The 21,910-nt window shown below is 48.4% G+C and overlaps 1 protein-coding gene across 2 annotated transcripts in view; it reads left to right on the top strand.

Moving 5' to 3' along the window:
- The window catches only part of FRMD3 (FERM domain containing 3), a 276,523-nt gene that overhangs the window by 121,901 nt on the left and 132,712 nt on the right, over positions 1–21,910 (top strand). For both annotated transcript variants that reach the window (XM_075318304.1, XM_075318296.1), the window contains exon 2: positions 5,736–5,840. In XM_075318304.1, the coding sequence (XP_075174419.1) occupies positions 5,736–5,840 (105 nt within the window). The remainder of the gene's footprint in view (positions 1–5,735; positions 5,841–21,910) is intronic.

The following is a 21,910-nucleotide window of genomic DNA, read 5'->3' as shown; positions in this document are numbered from 1 at the left end:
GCCTCCCGCTCATGATGTGCCTTCATCATGTTCACATGGAAGGGCTTCCGCCTTCCACGGGCAGGGTCCAGGGTGACCAGGTACGTCACAGGGTTGAGCTGCTGGTACACGAGGTATGGGCCTTCCCAGGCTGCCTGAAGCTTGTCCTGTGGTACGGGGACCAGTACCCACACCTCTTGACCCACTTGGTAGGTCCTCTCACAAGCGTTCTGGTCGTACCAACGCTTCTGATCAGCCTGGGCTTGAGCCATATTGTCGTGTACCAGTTGCGTCAAGGCCTGCATTTTGTCCCGGAAGCGCATGACATACTCGATAACCGACACTCCAGGGGTGGCCAAATCCCCTTCCCAAGCCTCTTTCACCAGAGCCAGGGGGCCCCGCACACGTCGCCCGTACAGGAGCTCAAACGGTGAGAATCCTGTTGAGGCCTGTGGAACCTCCCGGTAAGCAAATAACAGGTGTGGGAGATACCGCTCCCAGTCACGCCCATGGGAGTCGACCAACATCTTAAGCATCTGCTTTAAGGTGCCATTGAACCGCTCGCACAGGCCATTAGTCTGTGGATGGTACGGGCTGGCCACCAGATGTCGCACCTGGACTTGCTTACAGAGGGTCTCCATCAGCTGGGACATGAATTGGGTCCCCCGGTCGGTGAGCATTTCCTGGGGAAAACCCACTCGGGAGAAAATCTCCAGCAATGCGGTGGCCACCTTGTCAGCCCGAATGGACGACAAGGCCACCGCTTCTGGGTACCGGGTGGCATAGTCCACTACCGTCAGTATGAAGCGTTTCCCGGAGCTGCTGGGGATGGCCAGCGGGCCGACCAGATCCACAGCCACCCTCCTGAAAGGCTCATCGATGATGGGCAGAGATACCAGTGGGGCTTTGGGGCGTGGCCCCGCCTTCCCCACTCTCTGACAGGTTTCACACGAACGGCAGTAGGCAGCCACATCGGCCCCCATTTTTGGCCAGTAGAAATGCTGGTTTAACCTGGCCTTGGTCTTAGCGATCCCTAGGTGTCCGGCCATCGGAATCTCATGTGCGATCCGCAACAACTCCGTCCGGAACGGATAGGGTACCACCAACTGTCGGTCCCTGGGCCACGCCTCCGGTGAACCCTGCTGGACCGTGGCCCGGTACAGCCGTCCTTGGTCCCAGACCACTCGCTCCGGGTCCGAGTCCGAGGGAGGCTGTGCCGCCTGCTCCTTTAGAGCTTTCAGGCTGTCGTCAGCTTCTAACGCTGCCTGAAACTCCTGACTAGATGTGGCCAGAATCGACGAGACTGTCACATCTTCAGTCAGTACCCCGGGACCTGTGTCCTGGCCTCCACCTGACTCGGCTGCCACTTGGTCAGAAGGGGAAGAGCTATCGGACCTCCGGGAGGCCCCTTGGCTTCCAGCACTCCCACTGCGGGTGACAGCGGCCACAGCCGCTGCGACCGTGGGTCGTGCCTGCTCCTCCTCCGTTCCTGACCAAGTCGCCGGTTCAGGCAGACCTACCTGGCTTCCTGACACCCCGGTTGTGGGGGAACCCTGCACCGAGATCTTACCTGGGAGCACTTCCGCTCCTGGACCGGCCCCAATCTCACCTGCCTGTTCCCCTCCTGCAGCAACAGAACCCCGGTGTGAAATCTCTGGGGACCCCACATTTGCTGTGGTAGCCCCCACCCCACACACTGGTCCTCCCCCTGCAGCACCCTGCTCTCTGCTTATCCCTGCAGAGGGCAGCAGATCCCAGCTCACAGGCTGGTTACTTGTAGAGGCATTGTCACACCTTTCTCTGACCCCCTCCCCTGTCACAGCTGCAGCTGCGTGTGTGTCTATGGTGTCTGTGCAAGCAGAAATATCAGAGTTCACTCCCTCCTCCCTTACATCATTCATAGATAACACATTAACATTGTCCGGAGGCACGTCAGCACTGGCTGAAGGTTCAGCCTTTGGGGCGGGGCCAAACTGGGAGGTTATTTGCCCCAAATCTGTCCCAAGTAGCACGTTTGCAGGGATCCGATCAGTTACCCCCACCTCCCTCACCCCTCGCCCTGCGCCCCAGTCCACATAAATGTCAGCAACAGGCAGCGCCGGGTCAATGCCTCCAATCCCGGAGACAGCGAGGGTTTTTCCAGGGATCAAGTCTTGGGGGGACACCATCTCAGGCCGCACCAGAGTCACCTCCGAGGCGCTGTCTCGCAGTCCTATGGTCACAGACTGGCCGACGGTGACAGGTTGGAAGCTGTCCAGGGACCTACCACCACCCCCACCCACACAATACACCTTGGGCGGCCCTTGGGACGGGGACGGAGCCGGGGCCTTGGGACGCTGAGGGCACATGGCCTTGAAGTGTCCAGGTAGGTTGCACTGGTGGCACCGTCTTGGTTCCGCCACGGGCCTGGAGAGGGGAGTTGAGGGGGACACCCCCTGCAGTCTAGGGGCAGGTGGGGCAGTCGCAGAATTCATCTTACCCCCTCTCCAGGTGCTGCTGGTGGCCGCTCTCCTGGCCTCAGGGGCCCGGTTGTTGGTGTAGTCATCGGCAAGGGCAGCTGTAGCCGTGGATCCCTTTGGCTTCTGGTCTCGGATGAACTGGCGGAGATCCTCAGGGCAGTTCCACAAGAGTTGCTCCGTGATGAACAAGTCCAGGATCTCCGGTCCGGTGGAAAGCTGCAGGCCTTGGGTCCAGTGGTCGGCAGCTCGGGCAAGTGCCCGCCGGTGGTCAGCCCAGGAGTCCTTTGGTCCCTTCTGTAGGCTCCGGAACTTCTTGCGGTAGGACTCCGGGGTGAGGTTGTACTGTTGGATCAGGGCCCGCTTGATGGTGTCGTAGCCCTGATCTGCCTCAGCAGGCAAGTCCCCAAGGATATCCAGGGCCTTACCCCTTAAACGGGGGGTCAGGTATTTGGCCCACTGGTCCTTGTTCAGATGGTGCTGCAAGCAAGTCCGCTCAAAAGCAGTCAAGAAAGAGTCCAAGTCTCCATCCTTCTCCAGCACTGGGAAGTCCTCAACACGGACCTTTGGAAGTTTGGTGTCTTGAAGGTCACGTGTGGCTGATGAGGGCCGGAGCTGAGCTAGCTGCAGCTGGTAGTCACGCTCTGCCTGGCGCTCTTCACGCGCTGCCTGCCGCTCTGCCCTGCGCTCTGCCATGAGTATCTCGTAGGTATCCCGGTCTCCAGCCTGGAGAAGGGCCATAGCCATTTGAAGAAGGCTATCCGAGCCTCCCAGGCTCGGTGGAATGGCACGTGGTGATCTGCGGCCCGCTGCGGAGCCTGGTGCTTCACTGTCCATTGCAGAGCGGAGGGCTGGCATCTGGCTCGTTGAGGAACCTTGGGCGAGCTCCTCCTCATCTTGTCCAGCAGTCCCAGGTTGTGCGATGTCCTCGGCAGAACGGTTTTCTGGCGTCGAGCTCCTGGAGGGCTCGTGGACAACCTCCTCATCGTCTCTGGCCTGAGCATCGGCCATTCCTTTGGCTTTGCTCCTGGTGCTATCAGCCATTGTTGCAGACTTTGGTCACTGACACAGAACTGACACCTGATGCCTCCACACACCTTACAGTATCTGCACTCTGACACTCTAGTGTTGAGCTAGTCTGAAGACCCCAGCAGCCACAGCTGCTGCAGGCAGTCTTTAGTGTCTGGGAGTATGGGTCTCACACTCACACACACTATTATCTCGATCCCACCGCTTGCCACCAATATGTCACGAACCCCCGGGGGGGTCACTCAGAAATCCCCCGCGCTGGCTACCAGTACGTCACAATCGGGGGGTAACAAGTGGGGGTCACCCCTCCTTTATACCTCCCGACCGACAGACAGAGCACGTGACGCGCTCTCTAGCGCCCCTCTTATAGTCAGGCCAATTATGGAATTGCCCGACAATAAGCAAGGAGGCCGCTATACTACTTATGCCGATTATGGAAGGGTCCCCGGTGAGAGTAGGGTGTATATTCCCCCGACCTCCGCGGGCGGAATATATAATATCTTCCCGAATCTCACTGGCCTCCCCACAATAATCCTTGGCACAACTCGCTGCCACCAACCGCTTCACGGTAACTATTAGCCGAACACACAGACGTGGGATTCAAGATCGAGATAACAGAACAGCCCAGGATTAATTATATAATTTAATCGCCTAAAGCACACTAGAAACTACAATATATACAATAGGGAATCTACAGAATATACAGTTATGTCAGAGTACAGTTACATATAAAGCATGGGTTACAAACAGGTATACAATTACATCAGTTACCTTGTGTGTCTGGCCACAGGGGGGCGCTGTAGACCAGGTTTCCAGGAACCCCCTCACAGGTCTTTCCCAACCAGGCCCCCGAGCAGAAGAACGCTGGAAAATGGCCGAAGTAGGGTTATCAACCTGGGCAGATCCAGGTCCCCTCCTACCTTCGTGACCTCACAGGGAGCACTGCCACTCCCCCTGCATGGATCAGAATTATCCAGCAAAGGGGATATTGGCCATAACTTTGCCTGGGAGCGTCGTAGGCGGACGCCAATGCTCTCATTGTGACAGTTATGAATTTAGCTACAGAACGAGGGGACTCATGACCTGTCTGCCAGTTCCCCATTGGCTGATATCACGCCTGGGGCATTTCCCAATGTCCTGCTCCCATAAAAAGGGGGTGCCGGCATCGTCCACATGCGGAGACACCATTTTTATGGTTGCCATATTTATCGGAAATATGGCTTGCGAGATATGAACCATTTTTTACTGGAGTCGTTCTGTCTGCTAGTTCCATAGCCTTGCTAATTAGATAGCAGCTCCTACTACAGGGTGACGGCAGGGAGTCATCCTGTGTCCATTGTCCCAAAGCCACCTAATTTCCATATCACAGGACATGGCCATGGAGTTTGTTGCTAAACCAGTTGTGTGGAGGGAAGGGGGTAGTGACACCAGGAGAGGGCTTCCTGACATGACTTGAATGTCATGATTTATCGTCATATCTCCGGATTTACCTCACAGCATGACTGAAAGCTGTCAGCTTCAGGGAGGAATAAAGTTCATTTTCTCCCAAGTTTCATTTTCTCCCAAGAGCTACACTTTCAGTACAGTGGCCAGGCACCTTCATAATGCTATTAACCTGAAGGTTAACTGTATATCTGCAGGGTTAATAGTGTTGAACAGACAGGGTCCTTTTAAGAGCCACTTCTTTCCTTCCTCATGCCTCTTGAACATTCTGAAAACAACAATTCAAATCTTCCTTGGTCAAAGCAAGAACTAACACCTAACTGAAGTATCAGGTTACAGCTGATATGAAGAGGGCAGAAGGGGGACGAGCAACTGGAGCAGGGAAAGTCACAGACCCCAGAAGAGAACAAGATCTGTGCTACTGCTTCTACTGTAGCAAGTGGTTATATTGTGTTTCAGCCCAGTGCTAGATGCACAGCTACACTGCTCAGTTCTCATGTGCTGCTGCTTTTGTCTGTGTTCTACTCACAGGAAGAGCAGCAGGAATCAATTTATCTCTGTGTACTGTATATGGGAGACAGAGCAGCTAGTCCCTACCCACTAGGTCAGAGACAACTGAATGTTAGAGACAGAGCCTGCAGAGGGGAATACTGTTGATAATGCAGTCATATAATGGCCAGAAATTGTGTTATTCACACATATATCAACTTGATTTGAAATGTTACAGAAATAAAAAATGACACTGTATTGTTTGTTTTTCCTGCACAGCAACACTTCTAGCCACCTGCTACGGCAAGATTATATTCTTTTTCTCATTTTATTTTCTAGAAAGAGACCAAAGGCCAGTTTCTTATTGATCATATCTGCAATCACTACAGCTTGCTGGAGAAGGACTACTTTGGAATCCGCTTTGTTGACCCAGAAAAGCAAAGAGTATGTATTCTTATTTGTCTGTATTTTCTGTTCAGGAATCTAAAGGGCTATTAAATGCTTCAAGGAAAATGAAAATGTCAGGGAAAAGTAAGTTCAGACATGTTGGAGTCTGACTGCGGCTTATTTCCCTTTCCCAGTTGAACACACATACGTGCTTAGCATAGCCGCATGTTCATGTGTATGGAGCATTTGGGGAAAAACAGCGTTTAGCCAAATATATATCTAAGATGTATTTACAGCGTTAAAGGGAATCTGTCAGCAGGTTTTTGCTACTTCATCTGAGAGCAGCATGATGTAGGCAAAGAGACTCTGAATCCAATGATGTATCCCTTAGATTACTGGGTGCAGTCGGTCTGACACAATCAGAATTTTTAGCTTTAGTCATGTAGCTGAGCCCAGGAGCTGTCCCCACCCACACCAGGCTCTATATAGAGATTGTACAATGACATTGAGGTGTCAATCATGGCAGGGGGCGTATTGGACTTCTCCACAGGTGTATTTTTTAGTCCTATAATAATAAAGGTCTGGCTGTTTAAACAAAATAGCAAGTAAACAAAATATTGGACTGTGCCAAAACAGGCATGCCTGAACTTTATGTGTTAACCCTCGCAGGCTTTAGCTTAAGCTTGCTTTACATGTTACGATTTCACATACGATATCGTATGCGATCGTACCCGCCCCCATCGTATGTGCGGCACGTTCAATTTGTTCAATGTGCCGCACAAACGATTAACCCCTGTCACACGTACTTACCCGTCCGTACGACCTCGATGTGGGCGGCGAACATCCACTTCCTGGAGTGTGAGGGACGTTCGGCGTCACATCGACGTCACGCGGCAGCCGGCCAATAGAAGCGGAGGGGCGGAGCTGAGTGGGACATAAACATCCCGCCCACCTCCTTCCTTCCGCATTGCTGGCCGGGAGCCGCAAGACGCAGGTAAGATCTGTTCATCGTTCCCGGGGTGTCACACACTGCGATGTGTGCTACCCCGGGTACGATGAATAATCTGACGTTCAATTTTTAGGAATTGAACGACGTGCAGGCGATGAACGTTTTAACATTCAATCGCAATCGCACGTAGCTGTTACACACTACAATATCACTAACGATGCCGGATGTGCGTCACTTACGACGTGACCCCACCAACACAGCGTGAGGCCGAAAACACACATCCATTAAAACCACGTCCGTGTAAAACGGGCTGTTTTTCGGGTCCGTTTTCCGCTTTTTAGGTCCGTTTTTATGGTACGTGTGGCCTGCATGTGTATCCCGTATGCTAGCCGTATGTGCGTGTGGAATGTCCGTGTGTGCGTGAGTGAAATAACTGACATGTGTGTGTGTTGTCCGTGTGAAATGTTCCGTGTGATGCACAATGTCGTTAATACATGTCGGCAGACAGCAGACATAGTTGCGCGATGAGAATGAACTCGGGTGAACTTCACCCGACTTCATTGTCATGCCGCGGCTCTGTTTGTGTGCCGCGTACTGATTAGCGGTCACCCGTGAAGGACTCACCGGTGACCGCTAATCCCCTGAGTGACTAAATTGAGCAGCCCTCTCTCATACTCACCGTTCCCCGATCACCGGCGTTGCACTGCTGTTATAAAAGCTCCGGCGGCTTTTACTATTTTGAAAATAGGTCCCCCCCCTATTTTAATACCAGCCAGATAAAGCCATACTGTACATAACTGTAATTTACAGATTAATCATGGAAGGTGTCTCGGGGAGACGCCTGACATGATTAATCTAGGATTTAGTGGCAGCTATGGGCTGCCATTAACTCCTTATTACCCCGATTTGCCAACGCACTAGGGTAAATCGGGGAGAGCCGGGTACAGTCCCAGAACTGTCGCATATAATGTATGCGGCAATTCTGGGCGGCTGCTGACTGATATTGTTAGGGTGGGGGGCTCCCCATAACGTGGGGCTCCCCATCCTGAGAATACCAGCCTTCAGCCGTATGGCTTTATCTGGCTGGTATTAAAATAGGGGGGGACCACACGCCGTTTTTTTTAAATATTTATTTATTTATTTTACTGCACAGTATAGACACGCCCACCGGCTGCTGTGATTGGGTGCAGTGACACAGCTGTCACTCAGAGTGGTGGGCGTGTGTGACTGCAACCAATCACAGGCGCCTGTGTGCGGGTAAAGCAGGGAATACAAGATTGATTAATGAGCGGCCGGCTTTTTCAAAATAGTAAAAGCCGCCGGAGCTTTTATAACAGCAGTGCAGCGCCGCGCCGGAGATCGGGGAATGGTAAGTATGAGAGAGGGGGGGAACTGACCGACAGACAGAGAGAGGGACAGATAAGACAGAGAGACCGACTGACAGACATTGAGAGAGACCGACCGACCGACGGACTGAGGGAGAGAACGACACAGAAAAAAAAAAAGACCGACATCACATGAAAAAAGCAGAAAACGTACAGGGAACAAACAGAGATGCATCCGTGTCACTCGGACGTGCGCACAGACCCATTGACTTTCATTGGGTCCGTGCTGCGTGTTGCGTGCTGAAAACGGACATGCTTCCGTGCAAAACGGAGACACAAACGTAGCACGCACACGGACCTTAATGAAAAACGCACATGTGTCCTCAAACATTAACCCCTTCACGACCGCGGGCCGTAAAATTACGTCCTATTTTAACGTGACTTAACGACCAGGGACGTAATTTTACGGCCTAAACTTCATTTGATTGCCGTGGCCATAGCAACGGCTTTCAAATGATGTCCCCTGCTGTTTCTTACAGCAGGGGACCTTTGCTTGACCCCAGGGGGGGCGGCATCGCCACCCCCTATCGACGATCGATGTGATTGGCTGTTCAAATCTGAACCGCCAACCACATCGATCGCACTAATTTCGGCAAAAATAATGCCCGAATTAGTGCGATCCTGTGAGATCCAGCTATGAGATGCCGCAGCTGCAGCAGCATATCATAGGTGGACCTCAAACATGCCGCCCCCAGCCCCTGCAGCACTGATTGGAGCGATCGTGCTATGACGCGCAATCGCTCCAATCAGTGTGCAGTGGGGCGGTCTGATCTGCCGGTGGCCGCCCTCCCCAGGCCTGTGCTGGCCTGTGAGCCCTCCCCCAACATGTCTGCAGCGTGGAGTGGCTGGTACTTTTGGTACCACGCCACCGCTGCTGCCGCCGCCGCCGCCTCTGATGTCTCCGCCGCTGCAGCTCTAATGGTAAGTATTCCGCTCCCTGCGCGCTCCCGTGAAGGCCCCTGCGCGCTCCCGTGAAGGCCCCTGCCCGTGCCCCCCCGATCTGCCCCCCTACGCCCCGATCTGCCCCCCTACGCCCCGATCTGCCCCCCCGGCATCCCGATCTGCTACCACCGCTGCTGCTGAGGTCACCGCTGCTGCTGCAAAGTGAGTACTGTGCTCACTTTGCAGCCCGTGCGCGCTCCCGTGGTGCCCCTGCGCGCTGCCGTGATAGCCCCTGCCGTGCCCCCCCCCGCGATCTGCTCCCCCCAACCACCACCCCCCCCCCCCGACATCCCGATCCGCTCCCCCCGCGATCTGACTGCCTCCCCCATTATTTCTATTCTGCTTCTGCAGCTCCCTCTCCGGTCTCCCCCTCTGCTCTCCCCCCCTCCCCCTCTGCTCCCCCCCCCTCCCCCTCTGCTCTCCCCCCCCTCCCCCTCTGCTCTCCCCCCCTCCCCCTCTGCTCTCACCCCCCCCTCTGCTCTCACCCCCCCCTCCCCCTCTGCTCTCCCCCGACGTCCTCTTACCTGTCTTCACCGGCCTGATCACATCTGCGTCCATCGCTGGGTCCTTCCTGGGCATTCTGCTGATCTGCCTGCTGCTCCTGTAAAGCTGTCCATCTCTCTGCCATCTGTTCCTCTGCAGCTCTTCTGGTCAGTGATCCTCCTGCTAGTCCTCTGGGTACTGTGAGTATAACTTTTTTTTTTTTTCCGTATCCCCTGTCCATTTTTACACCTCATCCGTCCGTGCGTCCCGCCAAGCGCTGATCAGGGATGCAGATAACGGATCGGCATCCCTGCTCAATTTTTGGCGTGACTTTTTTTTCCGTATCCCCGACGCTTTTTCTATCGCATCCGTCCGTGCGTCCCGCCAAGCGCTGATCAGGGATGCAGATAACGGATCGGCATCCATGGTCAATTTTTGGCGTGACTTTTTTTTCCGTATTCACGACGCTTTTTGTATCGCATCCGTCCGTGCGTCCCGCCGAGCGCTGATCAGGGATGCAGATAACGGATCGGCATCCATGGTCAATTTTTGGCGTGACTTTTTTTTCCGTATTCACGACGCTTTTTGTATCGCATCGGTCCGTGCGTCCCGCCGAGCGCTGATCAGGGATGCAGATAACGGATCGGCATCCATGGTCAATTTTTGGCGTGACTTTTTTTTCCGTATCCCCGACGCTTTTTGTATCGCATCCGTCCGTGCGTCCCGCCAAGCGCTGATCAGGGATGCACATAACGGATCGGCATCCATGGTCAATTTTTGGCGTGACTTTTTTCCGTATTCACGACGCTTTTTGTATCGCATCCGTCCGTGCGTCCCGCCAAGCGCTGATCAGGGATGCACATAACGGATCGGCATCCCTGCTCAATTTTTGGCGTGACTTTTTTCCGTATTTGCGACGCTTTTTGTATCGCCTCCGTCCGTGCGTCCCGCCAAGCGCTGATCAGGGATACACATAACGTATCTGCATCCATGGTCAATTTTTGGCGTGACTTTTTTTTTTACGTATCCCCGACGCTTTTTTTTATCGCATCCGACCGTGCGTCCTGCAGCGGCCGATCAGTGCACTGCGTCTGTGCGTTTGAAAAGTCAAATGGCGCTCCTTGTCTTCTGAGCCCCGCCATGCGCTCAAACAATTACTTTCCACCACATATGAGGTATCTGCGTACTCAGGAGAAAATGCACAATACGTTTTATGGTGCATTTTTTCCTGATAGCCTTGTGAAAAAAAAAGCTACCTAGTTGAAGCAACCGTTTTGTGGTAAAAAAAATTTTTTTTCTTTTCACGGCTCAACGCTATAAACTTCTGTGAAGCCCCCAGGTGTTCAAAGTGCTCACCAAACATCTAGAAAAATTATTTGAGGGCTCTAGTTTCCAAAATGGTGTCACTTGTGGGGGAGCTCCACTGTTTAGGCACCATAGGGGGTCTCCAAACGTGACATGGTGTCCGCTAATGATTCCAACCAATTTTGCTGTCAAATGGCGCTCCTTCTCTTCTGAGCCCCGCCATGCGCCCAAACAATTACTTTCCACCACATATGAGGTATCTGCGTACTCAGGAGAAAATGCACAATACATTTTATGGTGCATTTTTTCCTGTTACCCTTGTGAAAAAAAAGCTACCTAGTTGAAGCAACCGTTTTGTGGTAAAAAAATTTTTTTTTCTTTTCACGGCTCAACGCTATAAACTTTTGTGAAGCCCCCAGGGGTTCAAAGTGCTCACCAAACATCTAGAAAAATTATTTGAGGCCTCTAGTTTCCAAAATGGGGTCACTTGTGGGGGAGCTCCATTGTTTAGGCACCTCAGGGGGTCTTCAAACCCGACATGGCGTCCGCTAACAGGTGCAGCTAATTTTGCACTCAAAATTTCAAATGGCGCTCCTTGCCTTCCGAGCACTGCTGTGTGTCCAAACATTTGATTTCCACCACATATGAGGTATCTGCGTACTCAGGAGAAAATGCACAATACATTTTATGGTGCATTTTTTCCTGTTACCCTTGTGAAAAAAAAAGCTACCTAGTTGAAGCAACCGTTTTGTGGTAAAAAAAATTTTTTTTCTTTTCACGGCTCAACGCTATAAACTTTTGTGAAGCCCCCAGGTGTTCAAAGTGCTCACCAAACATCTAGAAAAATTATTTGAGGCCTCTAGTTTCCAAAATGGGGTCACTTGTGGGGGAGCTCCATTGTTTAGGCACCTCAGGGGGTCTTCAAACCCGACATGGCGTCCGCTAACAGGTGCAGCTAATTTTGCACTCAAAATTTCAAATGGCGCTCCTTGCCTTCCGAGCACTGCTGTGTGTCCAAACATTTGATTTCCACCACATATGAGGTATCTGCGTACTCAGGAGAAAATGCACAATACATTTTATGGTGCATTTTTTCCTGTTACCCTTGTGAAAAAAAAAGCTACCTAGTTGAAGCAACCGTTTTGTGGTAAAAAAAAATTTTTTTCTTTTCACGGCTCAACGCTATAAACTTTTGTGAAGCCCCCAGGGGTTCAAAGTGCTCACCAAACATCTAGAAAAATTATTTGACGCCTCTAGTTTCCAAAATGGGGTCACTTATGGGGGAGCTCCATTGTTTAGGCACCTCAGGGGGTCTTCAAACCCGACATGGCGTCCGCTAATGAGTGCAGCTAATTTTGCGTTCAAAAATTCAAATGGCGCTCCTTCCCTTCCGAGCTCTGCCGTGCGCCCAAACAATTGATTTTTACCACATATGGGGTATCAGCGTACTCAGGAGAACATGCACAATAAATTGTATTGTGTACTTTCTCTTTTCTCCCTTGTAAAAATGAAAATTTTATGGCTAAAGTAACATTTTTGTGTTAAAAAGTAAAATTTTCATTTTTTCCTTCCACATTGCTTTGGTTCCTGCGAAGCACCTAAAGGGTTAATAATCTTATTGGATGTGGTTTTGAGCAGTGTGAGGGGTGTAGTTTTTAGAATGGGGTCACTTTTGGGTATTTTCTGTCACCTCGGCCTCTCAAAGTCACTTCAAATGTGATGTGGTCCCTAAAAAAATTATTTTGTAAATTTTGTTGGAAAAATGAGAATTTGCTGATGACCTTTGACCCCTTCTAACTTCCTAACGGAAAAAAAATTTGTTTCGAAAATTGCGCTGATGTAAAGTAGACAAGTGGGAAATGTTATTTAGTAACTATTTTGTGTGACATATCTCTCAGATTTATGGGCATAAATTTTCAAAGTTTGAAATTTGCGAAATTTTCAAAATTTTCGCCAAATTTCCTAAATTTTCACAAATAAACGCAAAAAATATCGGCCTAAATTTACCACTGACATGAAGTACAATATGTCACGAAAAAACAATCTCAGAATCGCCAGGATCCGTTGAAGCGTTCCAGAGTTATAACCTGTCAAAGTGACACTGGTCAGAATTGCAAAAAATGGCCCGGTCATTAGGGTGTTTTAGTGGCCGGGGGTGAAGGGGTTAAATAACATTGGTGCACGTTTTCTACGGATGTGTGTTGCAGGCCTAAGATATATTGTAGCGTGTAAAACGGGCTTTACATAGCAAAAAGCTGCTGACAGATTCCCTTTAATTTTTGTGTTGATCTCAGAGCTTGATTTGAATGTCTGTAATTACAATTGAAAGAAGGAAAGCTGGGGGGCTCCATCTTTAATGTAACGCTATTCCTTCGGATTACTATCTCATTGATGGCGGCTTTCAAAGTAAGAATATACCTTAACATTAGTGAAAAGACAATATAGCAATAAGATTAGCTGTGTAATAAATTGTCAAGATGATTTTTATTCTGAGGAGATACGAGCTACTATATAGAACTGTATAAAGTATTCGTATACTCTTGTAATCTGATGATCCATAGGTGATATTTAGTTGTTGAAGATACTGTATCAAGAAACAACCAACTCATCTGACTTCAGCATCTAACGGTTTAAATGGCTAAGATTGGAGTAGCTTCGGGAAGCCAGCTGTCAATCATAGCCATCATCCGGCAGATAATGACACAGGCAGAGCTTATGTGGTCACATCACTCAGAGCTGTAACTAGGTTTTCCTTCCCCTGGGCACAAAGTACGATGTACTGGCCAAAACCTGTGTGTGTGTGTATATATATATATATATATATATATATATATATTTATTTATATATTTATATTATATTTATATCGGCCAAAGCAAGATGGCTTGTTGTTTTTTGTTTTCATTCGTGAAAATCACTGATAAAACACTGATGGTAAAAACTGACACAGTCACCGAGCACTGAAGAAAGTGTGATGAAAAACACCAATAACATTTGTATCAGTGTTTAAGCATGTGAGACATCACTGTCATCTGAATGAGGCCTCAAGCCTTTCTGCCAATATGTATATTATACGCAGACGTAATATCTACAATAATGTGCAAATATAATATAATAAATATATTGTACATTCTTTATATACTGTTTTTTTTGGTTTATAAGATGCACCGGATTATAAGACACACCGCAAATTCAGAGCAAAAACAGGTGAAAAAAAAGGGGTCCATTTTATAATCCGGTGGTGTCTTACTGCAGGCGGCAGGAGTGGTGGTCGAGTTGCGTCACAGGAGGCAGGAGCGGTGGTCGAGTTGCGTCACAGGAGGCAGGAGCGGTGGTCGAGTTGCGTCACAGGAGGCAGGGGCGGTGGGTGTCAGCTGTGCTGGGGCTCGGGCTGTGGTGTCTGGGGCAGCAGTTCTGGAGCTAGGGCTGCGGTAGCGGGCGGTGAGGGCTTCAAAGAAATGGTGCCATTTTCCTTAAGTCCGCTGCTGGGAGATTAATGGGTTGGAGGCGGCGCGTGCGCAGATGAGAGCTTCAGTTGAGAGCTCCATCTGCGAGCACACCAACTCCGGGTGACATTATTTGAAGTCCTCACCGCCCGCCCATCAGCACCAGTCCAGCTGTCGTAGACCCCGCTCAACCACCCCAGCACCAACCTCCGGAGACCCTGAACAACTTCCGGAGACCCCGTACAGCCGCCCCAGCACCAGCCACTGCAGACCCTGCACAACCTTTACCGACCTCGCACAGCTGCTACAGCCCAGTGCACAGCAGCCGCCGCAGCATTCCCCCGGCCTCTCGCGACCCCTCTCCACCACCCCGGTAAGTACATTCAAATTATAAGGCGCGCGCCTCACTTTCCTCCCAAATTTTTGGGAGGAAAAGTGCATCTTATAATCTGAAAAATACGGTAATTTATAACTGCTACATCATATAATATACAGTTAGGTCCATATATATTTGAACACTGCCACAAATGTAGGTTTTTACCTATTTACGGAAACATATTCAAGCATTTTTAAATAATAGACATAGACATAAAGACCTGGCTTTTAGCTTTCATTTGAGGGCATCCACATTAAAATTTGATGAAGAGTTTAGGAGTTTCAGCTCCTTTACATGTGCCACTCTGGTTTTAAAGGTCCCAAAAGTAATTGGACAACTGAGGCTATGTGCCCACGTGAGTGCGTTCTGCACCGCAGCGTAAAGTCACTGCATGTGCGCTTCAGAACGCAACTGAAAAGCTGCGTTCTGAAACTTTGGTGACTGCAGAATTCGTGCGCTCAGGATGCTGCCTCTCCCATAGACAGAATGGAGACAGCATGCAGAGCGCAGGAAAGAAGTGACATGTTGCTTTTTAGAAGATTGTGCTGGGGACGCGGGACGCATGCAGTTACGCTGCAGTGCAGAACGCAGCGTAACTGCATGCAATACGCACACGTGGGCACAGAGCCTGACTCTCAGGCTGTTTCATGGGCCAGTGTGGCAATTCCTTTGCTATTTTCATTCTCTTCTTTTCTTTTCTAAGCACATAAAAGGCCTGGAGTAGATTTGTGCTGTGGTGATTGCATTTTGAAATTTTTAGGTGAGAAGTAAACATGTGGTCAAAGTAGTTCTCCATGCAGGTGAAACAAGCTATCCTTCAGCTGCGAAAACAGAAAAAAAACATCCTATTGCTTCAATATTAGGAGTGGCTAAATTTACAGTTTCGTACATCCTGAGAATGAAAGAAGTACTAGTGACCTCAACAATGCAAAAAGACCTGGACGCCTATGGTAGACAATAATGGTGGATGATCGCAGAATAATTACCGTGGTGAAGAGAAACCCCTTCACAACATCCAACCAAGTGAACAACACTCTCCAGGATGTAGGCATATCAATATCCAAATCTACCATAAAGAGAAGACTGCATGAAAGAAAATACAGAGGGTTCACTGCACGGTGCAAGAGACTCATAAGCCTCAAAAAAAAGGAGGCTAGATTGGACTTTGCTAAAAATAATCTTAAAAAAACAGCACATTTCTGGAAGAACATTCTTTGGACAGATGAAACCAAGATGAACCTCTACCAGAATGATGAAAAGAAAAAAGCTTGGTGAAGGCATGGTACAACTCATGATACAAAGCATACCACATCATCTGTAAACATAGCCGATGCAGTGAGATGGATGGGCATGCATGGCTGCCAGTGGCACTGGGTCACTAGTGTTTATTGATGATGTGGCACAGGACAGAAGCAGCCGGATGAATTCTGGGGTTTTCAGACACATACTATGTCCTCAAATCCAGCCAGATGCAGCCAAACTGATTGGTCGGCATTTCATAATACAGATAGACAATAACTCAAAACATAAATCCAAAGCAACACAGGAGTTTATTAAAGCAAAGACGTGAAATATTCTTGCATGGCAAAGTCACTCACCTGATCTCAACCCAATAGAGCCACATTTCACAGTGTCTGGTGATGTCCATGAGTCCCAGACTTCAGGCAGTCATTGCCAACTATTAGAAATTAACATTTTATTTCCAAAAATTTAATTTGTCCAATTAGTTTTGAACCCCTGAAATGAAGGGATTGAGTTTAAAAAAATGTTTTAGTTCCTCACATTTTAATTGAAACATTGTGTTCAACCCTCTGAATTACAGCTGAAAGTCTGAACTTCAATGTTTTGTTCAAATTCATTATGGTAATGTACAGAAGAAAACTGTATTTATTTATTTCCTTCACTGTGTGTATATATATATATATATATATATATATATAATACAGTGAAGGAGGAAATAATTATTTGATCCCTTGCTGATTTTGTAAGTTTGTCCACTGACAAAGACATTTTGCAGAGAGAAATAAGTATTTGATCCCCTACCAACCATTAAGAGTTCTGGCTCCTACAGACCACTTAGACGCTAATAATCAATTCGTTACCTGCATTGGAGACAGCTGTCTTAAATTGTCACCTGTATAAAAGACTCCTGTCCACAGACTCAATTAATCACTCAAATTCTAACCTCTACAACATGGGCAAGACCAAAGAACTTTCTAAGGACGTCAGGAACAAGATCATAGACCTGCACAAGGCTGGAATGGGCTACAAACCCATAAGTAAGACGCTATGTGAGAAGGAGACTGTTGATGCAATAGTAAGAAAATGGAAGAAATAGAAAATGAGTGTCTGGGGCACCATGCAAAATCTCACCTCGTGGGGTATCCAGGATCATGAGGAAGGTGAGAGATCAGCCAAAACTACACGGGTGAACTTGATAATGATCTCAAGGCAGCTGGGACTACTGTCACGAAAAAAACTATTGGTAACACATTACGCTGTAATGGCTTAAAATCCTGCAGTGCAGTGCTCACAAAGTTTCACTGCTCAAGAAGGCACATGTGCAGGCCTGTCTGAAGTTTTCCAGTGAACACTAAAGGCTGCTTTACACGCGGCAATTAGTCGTGCGATCGCACCCGCCCACATCGTTTGTGCGGCACGGGCAATTTCTTTCCCGTGTCACACAAAGTCGTAAACCCCCATCACACGTACTTACCTTCCAAACGACCTCACTGTGGGCGGCGAACATCCACTTCCTCAAGGGGGAGGGACATTCGGCGTCACAGCGACGTCACACAGCGGCCGGCCAATAGAAGCGGAGGAGCGGAGATGAACGGGACGTAAACATCCCGCCCACCTCCTTCCTTCCGCATTGCCGGCGGGAAGCAGGTAAGCTGTGTTCATCGTTCCCGGGGTGTCACACGGAGCGATGTGTGCTGCCTCGGGAACAATGAACAATTGGACGTTCGATTTTTTAAAAATGAGCGACGTGTCAACGATGAACGAGAAGGTGAATATGTCTGCTCGTTCACCGTCGCATGTAGCTGTTACACGCTACGATATCACTAACGATGCCGCATGTGCGTCACTTACGACGTGACCCCGCCGACATCTCATTAGATATATCGTAGCGTGTAACAGCTTTAGAGTGATTTGGAGAAGGTGCTGTGGTCAGATGAGAGTAAAATTGAGCCCTTTGGCCTTAACTCAACTCGCCATGTTTGGATGAAGAGCAATGCTGTCTTTGACTCAAAGAACACTGTCCCCTCTGTCAAGCATAGAGGTGGAAACATGTTTTTGGGGTGTTTCTCTGCTAAGGGAACCGGACTACTTCACTGCATGAATGGGACAATGGATGGAGACATGTATCGTAAAATCCTAAGTGACTACCTCCTTGCCTCCGCCAGGATATTAAAAATGGGTCGTGGCTGGGTCTTCCAGCACGACAATGACCCAAAACATACAGCCAAGGCAACAAAGGAGTGGCTCAAAAAAGAAAAGCACATTAGGGTCATTGAGTGGCCTAGCCAGTCTCCAGACTTTAATCCCATAGAAAACTTATAGAGGGAGCTGAAGCTCCAAGTTGCCAAGCGACAGCCTCAAAATCTTAATGATTTAGAGATCATCTGCAAAAAGGAGGGAACCAAAATTCCTCCTGACATGTGCGCAAACCTTATCATCAACTACAAAAAAATGTCTGACTTACTCATCGCCGGGCTTGGGGATGTCGGGTCAGGGGGATGTCATGGGTGGCCCTACCCGGCTTCGTGGCCCCAAGGTGTATAGTAAAGAAGGTGGAATGATGATGGTGGAGGTTTGATTTGTCTCGTGACCCCACCTGAGGTACGCGGCCAGGGATTAGCCGTCGGTGCTGTCGCTGTCCTCCGGGGCAGATGGTTGTAGCAGCTAAGATTTTTCTGCTCCCCACAGGTGGAGCGGGCCTCGGGGAGGATGATGAGGGGAGTAGTAATGGTGGGCGCCATAGCTCGGGGCGACGGCAAGGACAGGGTGGACACAGTCTCTGCGGGTTCAAGGTTTTTTTACTCACAGTCCTGGTTTACCCGAGAGATGCCCGTCACCGCCATGATAATCCCCAGCCGATCCTGGATCCGTTGGAGGTCAGAACCAGTACAATGGTCGATGGGCCCTTCCTCCTTGCGTCTCTAGAGGTGGATCCCCGTGGCCTGAAACTACTTGGGGACCCCGGTTCTTGAAAAGTGAACTTCTGTCCTGTATGCAGGTGCCGCAGGTCCGTGGTGGGGCCTGACTTAGATCACGACTCTGGGCCCTATGTTGCACTGTGTTCCGGGAACTGTGTTGGCCAGAAAGACATACAATCCCCCTGTCCTGCTGATTTTGGTGATACAACTTGAAGTATGTTCCACACTTCTCCCTGGTCTGATGAAGCGTGGTACATCTTAATACGCGAAACGCGCGTTACCCACCCCTGGGGGGTTTGTCCAGATCTTGCACTATTATTTGCCACACATCCTGCATTGCGTTGGTATGTAGCACAGCTGTGTTTATTGGCACTTGCCTGTTACTTTTTTTTGTACTTGTAGTACCACAGACTGTCTACATAGATGGACTTTATGTATCCTTTTTGTAAAATGTACTCTACCAAATGAGAATAGGAAGACACATTACTATGGTATTATATGTTACCTTGTACCTATATACACTCTTTGGTTATGTGCTCATTTTTACATTGTACATTTGTGCCAATAGTGTTCCTGCCTTTTTCTGTCACCTCTTCCACATTTACTGACGTATCTTTTGTTACTGTGTCTATGTATCAATCATTAATAAACTTGTAATTTTTTGCATCATATCCACTTTTTTTCTCCGGTTTTTATCCAGTTTTTTGTGGATTGCAAAATGTCCCATGGGTTACTGCATAGGTTCCTTGATGGTTCCAGCATATATGTACACTTTGTTCTGACTTACCCTCATGGATTTTTTTGGTTATTTATACACAGACACACATACACACACTTACACATAGATACATACACACAGATACATACATACAGTGCCTACAAGTAGTATTCAACCCCCTGCAGATTTAGCAGGTTTGATAAGATGCAAATAAGTTAGAGCCTGCAAACTTCAAACAAGAGCAGGATTTATTAACAGATGCATAAATCTTACAAACCAACAAGTTATGTTGCTCAGTTCAATTTTAATAAATTTTCAACATAAAAGTGTGGGTCAATTATTATTCAACCCCTAGGTTTAATATTTTGTGGAATAACCCTTGTTTGCAATTACAGCTAATAATCGTCTTTTATAAGACCTGATCAGGCCGGCACAGGTCTCTGGAGTTATCTTGGCCCACTACTCCATGCAGATCTTCTCCAAGTTATCTAGGTTCTTTGGGTGTCTCATGTGGACTTTAATCTTGAGCTCCTTCCACAAGTTTTCAATTGGGTTAAGGTCAGGAGACTGACTAGGCCACTGCAACACCTTGATTTTTTCCCTCTTGAACCAGGCCTTGGTGGCTGTGTGCTTTGGGTCGTTGTCTTGTTGGAAGATGAAATGACGACCCATCTTAGATCCTTGATGGAGGAGCGGAGGTTCTTGGCCAAAATCTCCAGGTAGGCCGTGGATGGTAGGCCGCATCCATCTTCCCATGGATGCGGACCAGATGGCCAGGCCCCTTGGCTGAGAAACAGCCCCACAGCATGATGCTGCCACCACCATGCTTGACTGTAGGGATGGTATTCTTGGGGTCATATGCAGTGCCATCCATTCTCCAAACGTCACGTGTGTGGTTGGCACCAAAGATCTCGATCTTGGTCTCATCAGACCAGAGAACCTTGAACAAGTCTGTCTCAGAGTCCTCCAAGTGATCATGAGCAAACTGTAGACGAGCCTTGACATGACGCTTTGAAAGTAAAGGTACCTTACGGTCTCGTCTGGAACGGAGACCATTGCGGTGGAGTACGTTACTTATGGTATTGACTGAAACCAATGTCCCCACTGCCATGAGATCTTCCCGGAGCTCCTTCCTTGTTGTCCTTGGGTTAGCCTTGACTCTTCGGACAAGCCTGGCCTCGGCACGGGTGGAAACTTTCAAAGGCTGTCCAGGCCGTGGAAGGCTAACAGTAGTTCCATAAGCGTTCCACTTCCGGATGATGCTCCCAACAGTGGAGACAGGTAGGCCCAACTCCTTGGAAAGGGTTTTGTATCCCTTGCCAGCCTTGTGACCCTCCACGATCTTGTCTCTGATGGCCTTGGAATGCTCCTTTGTCTTTCCCATGTTGACCAAGTATGAGTGCTGTTCACAAGTTTGGGGTTGGTCTTAATTAGTCAGAAAAGGCTGGAAAAAGAGATAATTAATCCAAACATGTGAAGCTCATTGTTCTTTGTGCCTGAAATACTTCTTAATACTTTAGTGGAACCAAACAGAATTCTGGTGGTTTGAGGGGTTGAATAATAAATGACCCTCTGAATAAACTTTTCACAATTTAAAAAAAAAGAAATAACATTCTTTTTTGCTGCAGTGCATTTCACACTTCCAGGCTGATCTACAGTCCAAATGTCACAATGCCAAGTTAATTCCGAATGTGTAAACCTGCTAAATCTGCAGGGGGTTGAATACTACTTGTAGGCACTGTACATACATACAGATAGGGGCTCTAGATTGTGAGCCCCAATGGGGACAGTATTGCCAATGTATGTAAAGCGCTGTGGAATTAATAGCGCTATATAAATGAATAAAATTATTATTATTATATTATTAATATTAATACATACATACATACACACTCATATATACATACACACCAACACATACATACACACAAACACACACACTCATACATACACATAAACACATACATACACACATATACACACTCACACATACACTCAAACACATACATACACACGTACATACACATATACATACACACACACACACACACACACATACATACAAACAAATACACACACGTACATAAACACACACATACACACACACACACATATATAAACACATACATACACACAGACACACACACATACAGTCATATGAAAAAGTTTGGGCACCCCTATTAATGTTAACCTTTTTTCTTTATAACAATTTGGGTTTTTGCAACAGCTATTTCAGTTTCATATATCTAATAACTGATGGACTGAGTAATATTTTTGGATTGAAATGAGGTTTATTGTACTAACAGAAAATGTGCAATCCGCATTTAAACAAAATTTGACCGGTGCAAAAATATGGGCACCCTTA

This window comes from Anomaloglossus baeobatrachus, chromosome 1, assembly GCF_048569485.1.
Source record: "Anomaloglossus baeobatrachus isolate aAnoBae1 chromosome 1, aAnoBae1.hap1, whole genome shotgun sequence".
Lineage (NCBI taxonomy): Eukaryota > Metazoa > Chordata > Amphibia > Anura > Aromobatidae > Anomaloglossus > Anomaloglossus baeobatrachus.
Note: the sequence above shows the minus strand (reverse complement) of the source record. Positions and strands in the feature narration are given on the sequence as shown.